Below are 19,210 nucleotides of genomic sequence, written 5' to 3'. Positions count from 1 at the left end.
CCAAATCCAGTTTATCTGTGTAGGGCTTTGCATGTGCCAGCAGCCTGACTTTCTTCATCCTGATAGGATTTGACCACCATAGAACAGAAGTACAAATTAACAGTTCAGAGTTACCACAGTAACTCTGGGTGTAGGGGTTCAAGAATGATCCTTGCTTCTTAAATGTGTATTTTTTCAATAGATGTCAGTATTCTCTGTTTTGTAGTTACGTGACAGTACTCTGCCAGTAGTGAAGGGTTTTTTGATCCTTAGTTACAGAGGAAGCATTACTGCTACTTGATGGGTAGGGGCACTGAGCATTAGGGAAGAGGAAGTTCTCAACCACAGCTGTCAGTAGACACCTGACCCTGGGGCTGCAGCGCTGTACCCCTGGAGCAGGGGCGCTGATCGCAGGGCCTGTGCTTTCTTAAGACTCTAAAGCGGATGCCTTCATCTGGAGTGAAATGTGCCCAAAATAGATAGCACAGATTCTGTGCCAGCGTATTTTCAGGCGACTTTATTGTGTCTTAAGAAAATCATTCTTGCTGTCAGTGTCAACATTTGTTAGTTTTTGAGCAAAAGTCGGACCCCTCTTTGCTTTGTCCACAGCTCTCAGAACCCTTGATTCTGAGGGCTCAGGGCCGGTCTCGTGTGCCCCCTAGTGGCGGAAAGCAGCAGAGCATGCCTTTCCAGAAAGTTAGGTTGACACTTTTCCCTTCATAAAATTCTAGTATTTGCTTCTATAATGTAGAAGAATTCTGTGCTGTTTGGCCCCCTTGTTTACCTGTAAATTTCTAAAACAAGCCTTTGTAACTTTAAGGTGGAATTTCAGTGTTGGCCACTTTGAACTTCGGTATATTCCAGACTTGGAAACTAGATCCAGATTTATTGAAAGCACCTTTAAGCCCAGCGCAAACAAAGAAGAGTCTAAAGTTATTTCAGACGTGGAAGAACAGGAAGCTACCATGCTGGACACGGTTATAAAGGTCTCGGTCGCTGATTGGAAGGTTATGGCGTTCAGTAAGAAGGGAGGACACCTGGAGTGGGAGTACCAGGTACCTGAAACCACCGAGGACTTAAAAACAGGCTTCCTTCTCTCCCAGGGTGTCCACATTTATGGTGGAGGGAAATACTTGCTGGGTCTGACTTCTTGTGTGTGTGTGCTGGGGGAGGTGAGGTCTTGCTATGCAGTTCAGGTTGGCCTTGAACTTGCTTTTTAGCCCAGGCTGGCCTTGAACTTGTGGGGTTCCTCCTGCCACAGCCCCCAGAGTGGTGGGGCTACGGACATGTGCTACAACACCCAGCATAGATTCTTAACTTACTCTCTGCCTGAAGAGATTTGTGGTGTTTAAGTTTTATTTTTTAATTTTCCTTCCTCCTTTATGAGTCGAAACTACATTAAACACTCTTTCTAAAATCCGTTTATGGTCTCTGTTTAGTTTTGTACTCCAATTGCATCTGCCTGGTTGCTTAGGGATGGAAAAGTCATCCCCATCAGCCTTTTTGATGATACCAGTTACGCATCTAACGAGGAGGTTTTGGAAGATGAAGAAGACATTGTAGAAGCAGCCCGAGGAGCCACGGAGAACAGCGTGTACCTGGGTGAGCAGCCTTCTCCTGCCGATGACCAGCAGGCACACTGCACTGAGAGTTTATTTTCGCATTATTCCTTCCTACTTCAGCGGTGCCTGTTGTATTTATGATTCCTGAAGGCCTTCTCTCATGTGGTTTGCCCTTAAGGTTTCTAGTCCTGCTATTATTCCATTTGTCTGTCCAATTCTGAAATTCTTAATTACTACAATATACTTTTTTCATCAGAGGCCTTACTAGAAAGGGTAAGAAATGTTCTCATTGTATGGTCTGACCTAAAAATTACCTATATGGCCTCAGTCTACAACTGTTTCTTAATTGTATTTGTGTTTATATCTGTATTAGTTTGCTACCCTCTTAAAGATTGAGGTTTTTTTTTTTTTTTTTTTTTTTTTTTTTTAGTTCTGTACAATAGATCTCAAAAATGAAATTTTGCTGTACTTCTGGGTAACTGAAAAACTTAATATAGTAAAATGTTTAAAATTCCGAATTATGCATTTGGCATCATTAAGTACTTTTAAAATTATATAAGCTTTATCATGTGCTACCCAATGAAAAGCAAGACTTGGAGAAAGTTTCACGCATGCTCTGTTGATAGTATTTGACTGCATTCTTAACCATGGCTTGGGGTTGTAAGTGTTCAGATAAAACTTAAAGAGGAAGTTACTTCGACATGCTGTTTATTTTATGAAGTACAATGACTTAAATTTTTGAATTTTTCTATTGAAACGGTTTTCCTGGCCGGGCAGGATGATAGTCCCAGCATTTGGAAGGCTGAGCAGGAGGATTGCCATGAGTTCAAGGCCAGCTTGTACTTTTCCTCTTTTTTTTTCCCCGATTAACCAGTCATGTTTGAGTGACCAGGCATCTTTCTTCTTTGAATAGAGCATGTGACACTCAAAGATGTAATGAGAATTTGTCTAATTTTATTAAGTCAAAACCTTTTAAAAATATCACTGCATGATCGAAACTGTTCTGGTTGATTCAGGAATGTATAGAGGCCAACTATACCTGCAGTCATCAGTCAGAATTTCAGAGAAGTTTCCCACAAGCCCCAAGGCCTTGGAGTCCAGTGAAAATGCAATTATTCCTTTGCCAACCATCAAATGGAAGCCCTTGATTCGTAAGTGAATTATGAACTTTATAAATACTATTGAAATGTTTAGAAACCTCAATCTCTCTTTACCCTAGTTTTTAATGCTGCAGAGATGATCATTATTATATGCTTTATATTTTACCAGTAAATTGGGAAGACATTTTAGATGTTAATAACAAATTTTAATTTGCCATTTAGAGCTTTCATTCTTAGAAAAAGCAGTCGCTTCATAGAAATAAATGTTAATAAGCTATCTATGCAGCTTAGAAAAACTCTTAACCATTTACTGACCATAGCAAAAGAACATTCAGCTCTTTATATATTTATTTAAGACTATCTAGGAAAGGGGCTGGGGTTTAGTTCAACGGCATAAGCACCTGCCTGGCAAACATGAGGTCATGAGTTTGATCCTCGGTACAAAAAAAAAGAAGAATATTTAGGGGGAAAAAATTTGTTACCACATCATTACATCATATACTTTGACACGTATGAACTGCTTTAAATACCTTTATGTAGCTTTTTTTTTTAACTGTACAGGCCACATTATATTTTAATTACTTCTATAAATGACTCCGATTCTGTTTCAGACTGTGAACTTTGCAAGTGCAGGAATCTTGGGCCATTTGTTTGATTTACGTGTCTGCATTGACCTGTGACCAGACATCAGTTTGTTCAGTGCATGAACACGTGTGCTTTCATTATGGCTTAACAGTTAATATTTATCGTTTTCTTTTAGATTCTCCTTCCAGAACTCCAGTCTTGGTAGGGTCTGATGAGTTTGACAAATGTCTTAGTAACGATAAGTTTTCTCATGAAGAGTACAGTAACGGCGCGCTGTCCATCCTGCAGTACCCGTATGGTAAGCGTGATCCCTCCTGAGTCGAATATTGCCAAGTCCCGGGCCAGGCCTGTGGTTTATTCCTGCAGTCCCAGCACCAGGGAGGCTGCGGCAAGAGGACTGTGAGTTCATGGCGAGCCCAGGCTACACAGTGAGACCCTGCCTCAAAAAACAAAGAAAACACAGAGTTCTGTCTTACTCAGCTGCTTGACTTTAATTCACAGAATTTAAATAAAAGGAAATTGATTGGAACATAGAAAACCATTTCAGGAGGAAATATCCTGAGGGGCGGCTAGCCACAGGCGCTCCAAAATCATACTGCCAGAGTTCAGATCCCAGTTTTACCACATCCTGAGTTGAGCCCTCTAACTTCTCTGTTTCGGTTCCTTTCTCTGAAGCAAGGGTGGTCTTCCCGTGTCTATTCACTGGGTTCTTACCGGGTCTGAGGGAAGCATGTGAAGGCTGTTATCACCGTGCCCTGCACACGGTGTCAGGATTGAATCATTAATTCTTTCTGTAAGCTCTCACTCACAATTAGCCTACTTGTGTAGATCATAATAGCCTGTGTAATGACAGAAATCACTGTTGTACGTAAAGCTACATGAAAATGATGAAAAATTAGGTTATCATTTTTTTTTAACTTTTTTGTCTCTTTGAGACAGGGTCTCACTGTGCAGTTCAGGCTGGCCTCAAGTTCGAGACCAGCCTGGCTACAGAGTGAGTTCAAGCCCACCCTAAACTGCATAGCGAGACTTTCTCCAAAAAAACACAAAGACTGACTCATGGTTATATATATACATACATATATGTATGTGTGTATGTATATGTATATATGTATATATATATGTGTGTGTGTGTGTACGTATATATATGTGTATATATGTATAAATATATATGTATACATATAAATATTGAGTTCTCATTCCATATTTAAGATTGAATTAGTTATTGAAGGAATGAACCAGATGGCTCTTAATTTTTTCTCCTTTTTTTGAGTACATTGCATAAAGAAAATTTAAGATGCTTATGTTAGAAAGAAAAATATCCATAAGGAAAAGGCAAGGAAGATACTTGAAATGCATTAAAGAAGAGAAATAAGAAATCATTGTTATATGTCCTAGAAAATAGATAATTTTAACAGTTAAAGACAGGCCTCCTCTGGTTTATCTTAAAACGCAAGGCTTTTCCTCTTTGTCTTTGAAGATAATGGTTATTATCTACCCTACTACAAGAGGGAGAGGAGCAAACGGAGCACACAGATCACCGTCAGATTCTTTGACAACCCAAGTTACAACAAGAATATCCGCAAAAAGGACCCTGTTCTCCTCCTGCACTGGTGGAAGGAAATAGTCGGAACCATTCTGTTCTGTATCGTAGCAACAACTTTTATCGTGCGCAGACTGTTCCGTCCTCAGCCTCACAGAGTAAGACATTTTGAAAAAGCGAATGTTTTTTCCAAACCTTGGAGGGAGAGAAGTTGTTACATGGTGACGGTGGGGTAAAGGGAGAATCTAAGTTTTACTGTGAAATCATTGCTGTGAACACATTGCCCAAGGGTGGGGCTGTACTGGGAGCCGTGTGGCATTAAGCAGTTTCAGGGTTGTGCAGAGGTCGTGGAAGGTGCCCCATAAACTGAGATGGCCTGGGCCATTGCACGCCTCGGCCACGTGGGACAACCTTTGCTTCTATCCCTGCCAACCTATCCAACATGTCATCATGGACAGCTGCAACCCAACGGTGTTTGTGCATCTAAATACAGAAAAACGCAGTGAAAATACCAGGTTGTTGGTACTTTTTGCTCCATTATAATCGTACAGGACCACTCTCATATATTGGGTTGTTGATGACTGAAGTGTCGTTCTGTGAGGATGACTGGACTCCACTGCCATCTCCTCACCTCTTGGTCACTCCTCAGCCACTGCCAACTGGCATGTGTCCCTCCCCGCCAGTCCACAGGAGCTGCTTCCGCCTGAGTGACAAATGCTCCAGCTCTTGGCTAACGGAGCCTCTGTGTGTCTGACACTGTCGAGCCCCTCTCTTGGGCCTTTTCTGCCTGTCTTCCCTGGCTCACTGCTCTCCTTGGGTGTTGCATGGACCCTTCAGGATCTCATCCTCCTCATCTTCTGCTCCCCAGGTCACAGCAGGAGATCACAGAGCTCACTCTTCCTGTCATCCCAGACTTCGTGACAGTGTGTGTCCCCGTCCATCCCCCCCACCACCACACTCCCCGTCTCCCCTCTGTCCCCCCCACCCCAGGTTTCCTGTGTGCTCCCTGGACCAGCTGTGTAGTCAGACCAGCTCCCTGTATACCCTTCAGGGAGCCGAGCCCCACAAGAGCCCTGTGCACTGCTCCTATCCCCATCCCGCCCCAAGCACGTGCCTCTGGGTGTTTCTTCGTCCCTAAGGGCGCTGCCAAACTCAGTCACCAGATCCGGAATCTCCGTCACCCAGGCTGTCAGATTCCCCTTCCCTTTTCCAGTTTCTATTGCCCAGTACAAATGCATCGCATCTCTCTCGAGTTACCAAAATTGCTTCCAGCTGGTCTCCATGCCCGTGCCTCCAAACTACAGCTGTACTTCCCTGCTGGAAAACCTCTAGTAACAAGCTCCGTTTGTTTGTTGGTAGGATGGAGTCCATGCTGCTTTAAGCATGCGTGGCTCTGAGTGAGTTGTGCTCCATCTCATGACTTACCCTCCTCACATCCCTGTCCGTTCCTCCTCTCTTGCTGCCAATCCCTTGGATAGATCTTTTCTCTCCTCTCTCTCTCTCTCTCTCTCTCTCTCTCTGTCTCTGTCTCTGTCTCTGTCTCTCTCTCTCTCTTTCTCTGTCTCTCTCTCTCTCTCTGTCTCTGTTGCTCTCCCCTTTTTGATGTTTTCAGACAGGATCTCACTGTGTAGTCCTGGCTGGCCTTGAACTCATGGCAGTCTTCCTGTCTCAGCCCCCTGAATGCTGAGTTTATAGGTGTGCACCACCAGACCCAGCCCACTTTAGATCACATGCTCCTCCTCGAAGGAACCTGATGGTGCCCATTCCTCTGACCTTGCCTCTGAACTCTGATTCCCAGCTCTTCTCCCTTCGCAAATGATTAACTCCTGCATGTCTTTAAGTTTGAGACTGCTCATCTGTCCTTGGGAAATCTCCCTTAACCTCTTCCTCTGCATCAGAACACCCTGCCCTCCCTTACTAACATGGCTGATAGGGTGCCAGTTCCCTCTGCCTCTCCACTGCACACTCCTAAGGACAGAGGCCAGGCTGTGGGTACCTCTGTCTCCCTGGTTCTTACACAGTGCCTGGCACATGGGTCACCGCTACAGAAGGTTTGTTGAAAGAATCAGTGACTGAATACATGGACCATAGTGTTGTCTTGGGCCAGAATAACGGTTAACACCCTCTGGAAAAGCTTCTGAGGATATTGGTGAAGGGATGCTGCCAACCCAATCTCCGATTATCAGGAGCGTTCTTAGAACATCTGCAGAATTTCTTGGGGAAAAACTACCCGAGTGTTGCCTAGAATTCTGAATTCATACTTACATGTATGGACCTTTTCCTTCTAGCTGTTTACACATTATGCTTAGTGTGCACACACAGCATACCCACACCCTGCAACAGAGACAAGAGTCTCTCTCAAGATTAAAGGAGTAGCAGTGGGATGATAAACTGTTTATTACACATAATAAAATGGAATGTTTTGGGCTGGGGATTTAGCTCAGCAGCATAAGTGCCTACAAACACGAGGTCGTGAGTTCGATCCCCGGCACCCCCCCCCCCAAAAAAAGAATGTTTTATGTGTGGTTCTATAATGCTTTTTTTTTCTTACTATTATTTTTCAATGTTATGTTATAGTCAGAGATAGTTAACTAACTTTAACTCAGCTTTATACAGGTAATAATTTTGTTTTCTGTTTTATCAGCAAAGGAAGGAATCTGAAACTCAGTGTCAAACTGAAAGTAAATATGATTCTGTAAGTGGTGAAGCCAGCGACAGTGGCGCGGCTGACGTAAAGAGCTCCGGCTATGTATCGCGGTAAGAGTCTTATGAAATATTATGGCTTCCATTTCTGTTCTAGCAGTCATTTGCATTGAGCAAATGACCTGAAAACTCAGTTTGTTTTTTAACATGTGAACATCCACATAAATAAAACAGCCTGAAACCTCAAGTAACTTAAATTTGTTAATAATGGTATGTACCTTAAGAGGAATAAAAATGAGATGCTAGAAGAGTTTAGAATTTCAACCATCAGACTAAGTTCTTATTTGTTTAACTTAATTAGGTTCTACCATGTACTGGAGCTCTCTTTTATAATATCAAATAATAATTATTGTATTTATTTAGAGTGATAGATACTCAAGTTGGAGAACCTAAGTATAAAATACCACCTCGATGCTGTGTGGTAGAGGAAGTGGTGCCATGGTTATTTTTCATCCTCATGGATCGTAGCTGTTGTTTTGTTTTAATAGCATACTTCTCATTGCTGTCGTGATACAGGGGCAACAAAAAGGTCTAGGCCTTTGCTGCTTCAAGTCCAAAGTCCTGGTTTTCTGATAGAAGAGACGAAAGTGATTGGTAGATGTGGGCGTTAGTTGAGGTGCTCAGCCAGCTGCTCCAGGATGGCAGGGAACAGGTGAATTTCACAACAAAGCAGAACTTAGTGGGTGACAAGCACATGGTGAGGGCCACTCTTGCACCTCGTTGACGTGGACGTGGCAGGAGCAGGGGACCGAGGTCTCCCGTCAGCTCACCAGCACTGAGCCAGTCCTTGTTCTTCAGTTCTGACTCTGAACAGCTGTGTGCAGACGCTCTGAGGCTCCAAGACAGACAGAAAGACAGGGCCTGGCCTGGGGAGGCTTCCAGTCCATGGGGAGGCCTGGTACCCAGAAAAACAGCCATCAGCAAGAACGGCTGGGAAGGAAGCAGTAAACCTGGCTGTGAGGGCTCAAGGGGGCATCGTTAATGAGATCGCATTTGAATTGAATCTTTAGTCTTAAGAGTTAGACAGCTGGAGACAGGATGAGGAGAGAGTGGCATAGGGAATAAAGGTGGGTTTCCAAGGCCAAGATCAAGAGAATTGGAATACTGTACTCTAAAACTGAACTAACTGTAACTCAGCTTTAATTTCATTTAGTATGAGAAGTGCAGTGGTTGTTTTTAACATTTCTATAAACACACGACCTACTGTTTACGTGTGACTGCCACACCCTAGGCACTGTTAACAGCCTGAACTCGGGGCTCGGTCATGAGTCCAGATCCCAGCTTTGTCATTCTGCAGCTGCCACGGGGAGCGGACGGTGCTGTGCATCTGTAGTGACTATCGGCCGTTACCCTTTCTGGAAGGTGTGATACAGGAAGACGGTGCATTCTCCCCCCAGGAGTGAGACAGAAAATGTGTGACCTCCTGCACTGGGGGGGGGATGGATCTGTGCTGAAGTGCAGTGGCTAGCTATTTTTAGGAATACAGATTATTACTCTTCATTCTCTGTGAAGGTAATTGGCCCATGGAGGGTTGGGGCCTATTGTTTCTCCGTTTTAATTCTGTACTGTGACCAGCTGAGGCAACTACTATATCAGTGTAAGTGTGCAGTCACAGAACAGTAAACTTGCCCTTCTGGAGGGTGCCAGAGAGCCTCTAACGCAGCTCTCCCGTGTGGTCGGAATAATTTCCACAGCATGCATTCATGCATCTCTTGATTGACACACATTCTTCAGCCCTTTGATCTGGGAGGTGGTTCCCTAGTTCTAGGCATGTGAAGGGAAATGAAAGTGCCAAGAGTCCCTACATACAGTGCTGGTAGGTCTGGCATGCTGCATACAAATAACTGCAGAATATAGAGAAGGAGGCTAAGTGCAAAGTCCTGTGTGCACAGTGCTGCAGAGTCCTTAAGACCTGGGCCCAGAAGGCCTTACCGAGGTGAACGGGGCGAGAAAGGAATAGGATTAAAAGTGATGCACAGCCTGGAGTCTGCAGCGCAGGGCAGTGAGGTCGGGGAGGTCCGCACCAGGGCGAAGCAAAGCAGGCTGTACTGTGCAGGTGCCGGCTGCGCCCGGCAGGGGGCGGACGAGTCACCCTGGTGCGGACCTTCTAAGGTGTGCCGCTGACTCCGGAAGCTGCTGTCAGCTGTTTCGCCTCCTAGGACTGCTGGTTACAGCGGTTCTTAAATGTAATAGACTTAGTTAAAATTTTTCATAAAATTTGAAAATAATGAAATGAGATTGCATTTTTAATTGCATACAAAATGCCTTAAAAGGTAAAAGGTTTAGAATTAAGAATATGGCATTTTGATAGATAAAGTATTGGGTAGGACGAATTAGTAATGCAATTACTGAAACAGCAAATGGCGAACAAGTAATTCCCAATTAAAATATTTTATTTTTAATTTTCCTAGGAAACGTGTAAGAATAAATTTGCTTTGTATGCTAACAAGAACTAAGAATGTAATGAATAGAATTCAAAACATATTCTTTATTAAAATAAGTTCTGTAAGTTTACTAAATTTATGGATCATATCTGTAATAAGGTAAGGTTAAACTGAACTATAAAACTATTATATGGTCGGGGATTTGGCTCAGCCGTGTAAGCGCCTGCCTGACGAGCATGAGGTCTCTGGTACAAAAAAAAGAAATTATTATAAACTTCTAATAAATTACTGTGCTCTCCTTCTTTAGATATCTAACAGATTTTGAACCAATTCAGTGCATGGGTCGTGGTGGCTTTGGAGTTGTCTTTGAAGCTAGAAACAAAGTAGATGACTGCAATTATGCCATCAAGAGGATCCGGCTGCCCAACAGGTGATGGATGCTACTTCAGTTATCCAGGAATTAGCACTGGGTGTTCTAATCCCATAGGCGTGATGGCCTTCATTCACCTGTGCTCAGCCTTACCACAGAGAACATATTTCCAGCCTTCCAAATACCAGGTTCTCAGTGCTACTAAGTAACTTTGCTCTCTAAATGTTGTCCTATTTATAGGTCACTTTGTATTCCTGATGTTTGTGTAGAAATGTGACCTGATTAAAATGGCGGTGACTCTGCCAGGTGTAGATGGCTGATCTGAGAACAGGAAAAGAGTTGAGAATGTTAGGGGCTCCTCTGCCCACAGTGTAGACCTAAGGTAGGAATGAACAGGAACTTGGAAAGGAGGGCTGATAGGATTGGATAACTGAATGCAGAGATCTAGAAGTTGGAAAACTTTTAAAAAATGTACCAGTATCTTTAGAAGTGCAAATATTATGGCTTGTGTCTACATGTCCCCCCAAAGCCTCATACAGTCATAGATAGGTGGGGCTTTTCCAGAGGCAGCAGAATCTAAAATGTGCGACTGATTCACAGCGCAATGCCAGGATTAAGGGTACACCGTTGGGTTTGGCACCCCTCTAATTCTGGTAGGCTGGACACAGTGTAAGGGACAGAAAAAGGCTTGTCTTGTTCTTCGCTTGTTTTGCTGTCTTTTGCCACCGTGCGCTGCTTCTCCTCCGCAATGCCCTGCTGCCGTGCCACCCTCCCTTGCAGCCAGCAGGTTATGGGCTAGAACCTTTACAAACCGGGAGCTGAAGTAAATTTTCTCCCCTTTAACTTTGGGTGTGGGGTGTTTTTCTCAGCAAGGAGAATAGTAACTAAGTATTAACAGCAGTAACACAAAGGGAAAAATTAAAGTAGCTAACATTCTTCTGGGCAGGGTAGAAGATACAATGTGTTTATTTGCATATTGACAGACAAGAAGGTTCATATATTTGTTGGCTATGCATTTGTATGGGTATATGTATATATTGGTATCAGATACTTTATTTGTATGTTCTGTTCTATATAGTATAGTGAGGCATCCCAAGCAGGCTGTTAGAATTAAGTATGTAGAGCCAGGCACAGTGGCACATGCCTGTAATCCCAACACAGGGGCAGGGGAGGCTGAAGCATGAGGATCGTAGAAAGTTTGAGAACAGCCAGGGCTTCAAAGTGAGCTCAAGGCCAGTCTGAACAGTATCCCAAAGACCCTATCTCAAAAAGACCAAGAAGGAAAAAAAAAAAAAAAAGAACTAAGTATGTATGTGCATAAATACCTGTCTTATGCACAAATATTTATCGATTGTGTGCATTTTACTGGTTGCTCCATCGGCGTATTTTTCCTGTATGTGTAAATATTTACCAGACAAGGCTAGATTGTGACGGAGGCCGTGCAGGTTTAGCCAGGTATGAGTGAGCTGGAGGCGTCTGGAGAGCTAGCAGGGCTGCAGTCTCCTGTGTCACCCGTCAGTGCCTGTGGGATGCAGGCGTGGAGGCCTCTGTAAGCAGGGCAGGATTCTTCGGGTCAGGGATTGGGGCACATGTGGACCCTCTTGGGCTGGTCTTTGTCATTCTGAGCCTGAGGCGGATGCTCAGCTGTCTTTTCTGAGTATTTCTCTTATCCCTACCCCTTCTCCTATTAACCAGCAAACATTAAGAGTCTAGAGTGACTCATTGTCATCACACCAAGAAGCTAAAATAAAATAATGAAAAAAACAGATGTGTTTGTGGCATTCGTTTCCAAAAGGAAAAAAAAAATTACTGAAGGACATATGGAGTTTTTTGTTTTTTGTTTTTAATGCAGGACATACTCTGGTTTTTTAAAGATTATGCCCGAGACTGAACACCTACTCTGGTTTCCAATTCAAGTGAGGCTTCTATCCTATTGTATTTTTCTGTTGTCACTACTAGTTATGAATATTTCTACAGCCTTGGACAACCTTCAGCATCTTCTTACTTTCTCTGACTCAGGGAATTGGCTCGGGAAAAGGTGATGCGAGAAGTTAAAGCCTTAGCTAAACTTGAACACCCAGGAATCGTGCGGTATTTCAATGCCTGGCTGGAAGCACCACCTGAGAAGTGGCAAGAAAAGATGGATGAAATCTGGCTGAAAGACGAAAGGTAACTCAGTTAAACATAGACTTAAAAGCTGCTACTTCCTGTTAGGCTTTTTGCTTCTGTGGATACAATGTCATTTCTGTAACTTTAGAAAAAGAACTGTAGGGCCCTGTTGTATGTCATGTTCCGGAATGCTCCCAGACCATTTAGCAGAGGTTTTTGAGAATAGGAGGTTATAAAAAAGTACTGGTCAGTAGGGCTGTATGATTAGGATTATGATTGAGGGATTCGGTGGCTTTTCTCAGTGTGAGGTATTGTCTGTCTCTAATTGTCTCCATATGTAAGTTTGTATTTAGTTTTTTTTCTTAGCAGTTAACAATTTCCAGCTCCCTTTTAGGCAGTTTTATATTTGCAGTTAGAGATAACCAGAAATAGCTGGACAGCCTTGCCCGCTTTAGCTGAGTGTGCCATAGAAAGGAGGGCCCTGCAGAAGCCGCCTCGCAAGCGCGGCGAGGAAGCAGGTGCAGGTAGAGGCCAGCAGCTGGAGGCGGTGTCCACAGTGACACTTATGGCGCACTGCTTGACCTTTGTCTCAAGGAGCTGTGAGCTGCTGTAACTTTGATGGGGACTTCAGAATCACAGCCACCGAGGAATCCAGTCCTTGGTGTTCTTCAAGCCTTTTCATTTTGCACTGAAAGCCTTCATCCCTCAGATGTGATCATCCCAGAGAGCTGTTTCGAGTATAAATTAATCTTGCAAATCAAGATGTTTCAGAAGGAACGGGTGCAGGTTGTGCTGTTTGTCATTTGCTAATCGGGTTATTGTAGGTGAAGCTTTTGAAACAAGAAGTGCATCTCAAATAACTTAACACGCGTTCACTGTCCTCTCTTTGTGTTTCTCCTGTTTTCAGCACAGACTGGCTGCTCAGCTCTCTTAGCCCGATGGATGCACCATCTGTTAAAATACGCAGGGTGGATCCTTTCTCCACCAAAGAGCACATCGAAGTCATAGCTCCTTTGCCACAGAGAAGCAGGTCTTTTTCTGTGGGGATCTCCTGTGGCCAGACCAGCTCCTCCGAGAGCCAGTTCTCCCCGCTAGAACTGTCGGGAATGGACCACGGGGACAGCAGTGGGTCAGTGGATGCAGCAAACAACCTGCAGGACAGTTGCCTCACAGACTGTGACGTGGAAGACGGCACCATGGACAGCCGTGACAAGGGGCACTCCTTTGAACTCTGTCCTTCCGAAGCTGCTCCCTACGTGAGGTCAAGGGAGACCTCCTCTTCCATAGTGTTCGAAGATTCTGGCTGCGATAATGCATCCAGCAAAGGAGAGCTCAAAACTAACCGAGTGCATATCGGCAACCACTGTGCTAATAAATTCACTGCCTTCAAGTACTCCAGCAGCAGATCTTCCTCGGAAGCCACCCTGTCTGTTTCTCCTCCAAGACCAACCACTTTAAGTTTAGATCTCAGTAAGAACACTACGGAGAAACTGCAGCCCAGCTCGCCAAAGGTGTATCTTTACATTCAGATGCAGCTGTGCAGAAAGGAGAACCTCAAAGACTGGATGAGCCAGCGGTGCACGCTGGAGGAGCGGGAGCGGGGTGCGTGTCTGCACATCTTCCTGCAGATCGCCGAGGCCGTGGAGTTTCTGCACAGCAAAGGGCTCATGCACAGGGACCTCAAGGTGTGTGGTTCCCTTGGGATGCCTGGGGGTTCAGGGCGGCACCTGCAGGACTGGTCGGATGTTCACGGAGGGACCGAGGGAGGGAGGGAGTGAAAGCATCAGGGAGAGGGCCAAGAAGGCGTGATGACGAGGCCTGCTGTGGGAACAGGTTACGCAAGCGGTGCATTCTCCTCTGTAACGTGCTTGTGTTCATTTCACTCTCAGTCATGTTCACAAGGGTCCTTAAAGGAGAGAGAAAGAAGCTGTTGTGTAAAATCCACCACGAGCAGTTACTCCCTGTTTTTCCTATAACCCTGACCCAGGCACTCTGGGGACTTTGCAGGGAAAGCTGTATAGAGAAAGGTAGCAAATGGAACCAGCGGGTAATTGTGGCTCTAAAGCCTTCAACTGTGTCTTACCGTATACAGTGCTGGGAAGCATAGTGATGCACTATACTAAGTGACATAAAGGTCTTACAAAACTTGTAGTGTTTCCTTGGTAGGTCTGTGAAAATAAGTTCGCAGAACTTTTATTTAATTTCTACCATTCACTTGCTAACAGTGGTCACTGTATATGTGTAATGAATGTGAAAATGTTTTTTCTGATGAAAGCAGCTTAACTTCTTGACAGACTTGGATTCATTCTAAATACTTTCAGTTTTATTTATGTAACCACAAACTTTTGCCTCAGGCACCAAAGTAGCTATTTGGGCAAAAGTTATTTTCTTCTAAAATCCACAGGAGGTTTTTAAACTCTTCAGTATATTTTAAGAGGTTTGGAATAATAGGAATAAGAATTAGAAATAATTCTTATTTTCCAATATAAGTTTTAGTTATATATATAATCTCTGTGCTTTATCAATTTTGGTTTGAGTACAAATTGGGTGCTGGGAATTTTTCTGTACCAGATGAACAGGTCAGAGACGAGGTCTTGGTTAGAACAGAGCAGACAGCTTCCTGGAGATTACACAGCTTTAACTGAGAGGGTTCTGGCTGTTCAGCTTTAGAAACAGTGAACCTCCATCATTAGGTGAAGACAACTAGCTGATACACACATTCTTCTTGGATGTAATGCTTGTTGTACGCTCATATTAAGTTGAAAGACAACGTAATTATGTTTTCACTAACAGCGAATAGTCTGCTGCTAAGTTTGTAATATAAATGAGTTGTTAGTAAAATTTGTTCAATGCTATACTGTTATCTAAAGATTTTTCTGTATATGCAGCAGAAAAATTCCAAGAAAAAGGTTAATTTCCCCTTTAGTTTTTCTAAAAATCAAAAGACAAATTTTTAGTGTGCTAGAAAAAAAAAAAAACATGAACATATTTTCTCCTCAGCTGAAAAAGCTATTCAAAGAAAAAGCCATGCATTTTGCTATATTATAGCCTGCCTTTTTGAGCCCAGTGTTAAGTCTTCTAACCCCCCTCATCCACCCGTGCCGTCCGCATGCCGTCCACATTAGTACTTTGGTTACATTTTTGTCCTCAGCCGGTGTTCTCTGTTCCTGCCACTCCAGCTCTCTAGTACTGTACCTTACTCTGTCCACATGGGCTTTCCTCAGTTCTTCAGATGCACAGAGTTCTCCTGAGACAGTGATGGCAAACCTTTTAGACCTATAAACAGTTTCACATAAGAGTTTTGAACTAAAGATAGAAGTTAGCGGGGCTGAGGATTTAGCTCAGCGGCATAAGCGCCTGCCCTGCAAGCAGGCAGTCTTGAGTTCAATCCCTGGTACCAATAAAAAGGAAAAAGACCAAAAAAAAAAAAAAAGAAGAAGTTACAGTCTTGCATGTTTGAGTTTTAGAACAGGTAGCCTGGGTGCTACCAGCCAAGAGTTCTTATTCCTCCTTAATGGTCTGTTTCCCCCTTCAGACACAAACTAAAAGATGTTTATTTGCCAGGCATGGTGGCACACTCCTATAATCTCAGGACTCGGGAGGCTGAGGCAGGAAGTTCAAGTTCAGGGCCAGCCTGGGCTGCAAAGTGAGTTCAAGGCCATCCTGAACTGCATAGCAAGACCATATTTCAAACAAACAAACAAACAAAAGAAAATGTTTATTTCACTCATCATCAAATAGTGATTAGCTGCCACAGAGCTTTACTTATTACTGGACATGGCAGTGAAACAAAAAGTCATTTCTCTCCTGATGTGGTGGTGCCTGCCTGTAATCCTGGCGCTGAGGAGCCTGAAGCAGGAGGATCACTGTGAGTTCAAGGCCAGCCTGGGCTGCATAGTGAAACCCTGTCTCAAAAAATTAAACCGAAATAAAACAAAATTTCTTTTCTCACAGAGCCAGGCTACTCTACCACCTATGAGCGGGAAACCTTGGGCAATTTATTTTTAATTGCTGGGCCTCAGTTTCTATATCTATAAAATGGGGCAGGAGTGATAACATCTCAAGGGATAGCATCTCCACAGTCACCAGGAGACTGCTCAGAATAGTACCTGCCACATTACAAGCACTCTGTATGCATTTTGCCTTTTTTATTATAATTGTTATGGTTTAATTATAAATGAAGTTTACCCAGAGAAAGTTTGTAGAATAATAAGATTGAGGATTGTATATACTGGATGTGAGGGAATGTGGGTTTCTGAGGCTTTTATTAATAAATGTTCACGATGTCCACCTCCGCCGTCCCTCCCTTTACACAGTACTTGTCTGGCATAGAAAAGCTTTATTTTCATGTTAGCCAATTTTAAAGAGAAATGTACTTGCGGCTATCTAGTGTCATGCTTCCTTTCTATAATCTTTTAAGTAACTCTCCTCCCCTCTACACGTGATCATTGTACTCTCATCCGTTTCATCCTCTCCAGCCCTCCAACATTTTCTTCACGATGGATGACGTGGTCAAGGTTGGAGACTTCGGGTTAGTGACAGCCATGGACCAGGACGAGGACGAGCAGACAGTGCTGACCCCCATGCCAGCGTATGCCACACACACAGGACAAGTGGGGACCAAACTGTACATGAGCCCGGAACAGGTGAGTGTGTCAGGCTTCAGTCTGCAGGGCAGTCACCTAGCTGTGCCTCCAGAACCTCCTGCCTTGCTCAGATTAGAACTCCAGGATCAAGTCAGAAAGTTAGGAAAATTGACACTAATGTGCCACAGGCAACACCACTCCATTTCACATGGGGATGGACTGAGGAAAATACAGCCCAGGAAACATGCTCTCACCACCTGAACCAGCACCGGACTACAGCAGGAAAGTTAGAAAAAGACCCTGAATGTCACCTTCCAAAATTGCATCCAGTTAGCTCTGGTGGAGCTGGCTTCAGGGCCAGCTCACAACAGAGACATTGTCCAGGGGGGCCCTCTGACCATTCAGGGGCAGCTTCCAGAAAGTCCAGAAAGCAGGAAATAGAGTTGCATGTTGCTTTGGGGGAAGCTTTGTCTTCAGAGGACAAGTGCTATCTGCTGGGTGTGGCCTGGAGCCTGGGCAGCAGGGCATGCTGGGAGCTCCCGGGCAGCAGACCTTGCCAGCCTCACTGGGCTTAGATCCGCAAGCCCCGTGCCTTGGGTCTCTGTGCTCGTTTCACTTAAAATGACAGAGAACCTGCAGGTTTGTCCTAAAGAATTTTATCTGTCAATATTTGCCCTGGTAGAAATTAAAATTGACAAATTTATAAAGCTTTATTATGCATTGTGAAAGATGTTTTCCAAAACAACAAAAAGGAGTGGCATTTATGTTCTTTGCAAATCTCATTATTATCTGACTTCCAAGAGCTAGCCATCATCTCTGCTTTTGGATTACGTCCGTTGCAATATGTTGTATTTGGTGAGGTACGTGAAGAAAATCTGGGCCCATACAGATAGTGAAAATGGGATCAGTATTCGTTTCAGGGAATCATGGATACTCCTCCTTGATAGTGCATCATGACTCAGTGCGATCATTTCTTAAAAATCATTTTGACTGTGGGATCTAAAAGCTCTAGGCTGGGCATGGTGGTGCATACCTGTACTCCTAGCACTTGGGAGGCTAAGGTAGAAGGATTGCTGGGAGTTCAAGGCCAGCCTGAGCAACATAGTGAATCCTGTCCCAAAAAGACAAATACTCAAGCTCATTTTGTCCTCTCTTACCTCACTATCCCTTGGTCTGTGCTGGTGTTTGCACAGATTTTTCACCCAGGCATAACTGTGTAACACTGTACATCATCACTTGGAAACTCTTGGTTCCCTAAGCTATGCACTTCTCGAAAGTTCTCATGTTTTGTTCTACAGATCAGAAAGTCCTGTTGGTTAATATCACCACAAGCCTTGCTACACAGCTTTCCAGGTGTTGGGGAGCACCTACGGGTGGATGCAAACTTTTCAAAATTGGGATTTTCACTTAAAAGCTCAACTTTTATCATCAGCTTCAAATACTGTCAGTTTTCCTTAAAGAGGCATTTGCGTATTCCTCATGTTTTTAAAACTGTTGAGCACCCAGGACTGAATAAGCGCAGCTTGTTCACCAGTCCGTCTGCCACTCTGAGTGGCGTCCTGTGAACGGCACAGCTGGTGTGTGTTGTTGCATCTGCTCACACAAAAGCGCTTTTATTCACACAGCCATTGTGATTCGGGGAAGCTGAAATGCTCTTTCCATACGGATTAGCGTGAAGATGTGTATCAGAGGGCTGAGATTTTACAGTTTTGGGGCCAGGCAGGGGTTCACAGCACCCGAGGCAGAAGCAGGAGAATTGTGACACAGCCTGAGTTACATAGTGAAACCCTGTCTCAGAGAAACAAAAATAATTTTACCGCTCGGTAAGGACATTTTAAGTGAATTCTGATTTTGAGGGTATTTTTAACTTGTGACTTTGAGCAGGGTAATTACTGATACAGCTGGTGCTTCATGCTCAGATTCCATCTCTTGTCGTAGTCTTAGTGTGAAGATGGTCTTGTTCTCGCAGCTCTCCAAAGGGGTGAGAGGCTCTCCAGGGATCACAGACCATAATTTGAGAACCACTAGACTGGATCATCTTTGAGCGATTGTTATCAGAGATCAACAATAACTGCTGTTTTGGAGAAGCAGGACTTTATTTTATTGATCTACAATGACCTTCCAAAGTACTTCAGTTGTTCACAGTATTCAAATGTCTCTTTCTCAGGTTTTATATATTTGTAATTCTAAAAAGTGTTTTTAAAAATCCTAAATTTAAACATCTTAAATTTCAGATGATACAAGTATTCAGGTAGGGGAAAAACAAATTATGCCTACTGTGCTTGTACT

At 43.8% G+C, this 19,210-nt stretch overlaps 1 protein-coding gene across 1 annotated transcript in view; it reads left to right on the top strand.

Annotated features, from left to right (window-relative positions):
• The window catches only part of Eif2ak3 (eukaryotic translation initiation factor 2 alpha kinase 3), a 64,924-nt gene that overhangs the window by 38,003 nt on the left and 7,711 nt on the right, over positions 1-19,210 (top strand). The window contains exons 5-14 of the mRNA XM_003468887.4: positions 800-1,034; positions 1,419-1,581; positions 2,558-2,692; positions 3,402-3,524; positions 4,707-4,927; positions 7,414-7,526; positions 10,164-10,286; positions 12,246-12,395; positions 13,243-14,020; positions 16,814-16,981. Coding sequence (XP_003468935.2) covers positions 800-1,034; positions 1,419-1,581; positions 2,558-2,692; positions 3,402-3,524; positions 4,707-4,927; positions 7,414-7,526; positions 10,164-10,286; positions 12,246-12,395; positions 13,243-14,020; positions 16,814-16,981 — 2,209 coding nt within the window. The remainder of the gene's footprint in view (positions 1-799; positions 1,035-1,418; positions 1,582-2,557; positions 2,693-3,401; positions 3,525-4,706; positions 4,928-7,413; positions 7,527-10,163; positions 10,287-12,245; positions 12,396-13,242; positions 14,021-16,813; positions 16,982-19,210) is intronic.

The sequence above is a fragment of the Cavia porcellus genome, unplaced genomic scaffold (genome assembly GCF_034190915.1).
Source record: "Cavia porcellus strain 051 isolate PalLab524CR breed Dunkin Hartley unplaced genomic scaffold, mCavPor4.1 scaffold_18, whole genome shotgun sequence".
Lineage (NCBI taxonomy): Eukaryota > Metazoa > Chordata > Mammalia > Rodentia > Caviidae > Cavia > Cavia porcellus.
The sequence above is the reverse complement of the archived record's forward strand: the minus strand, read 5'-3'. Positions and strand labels throughout refer to the sequence as shown.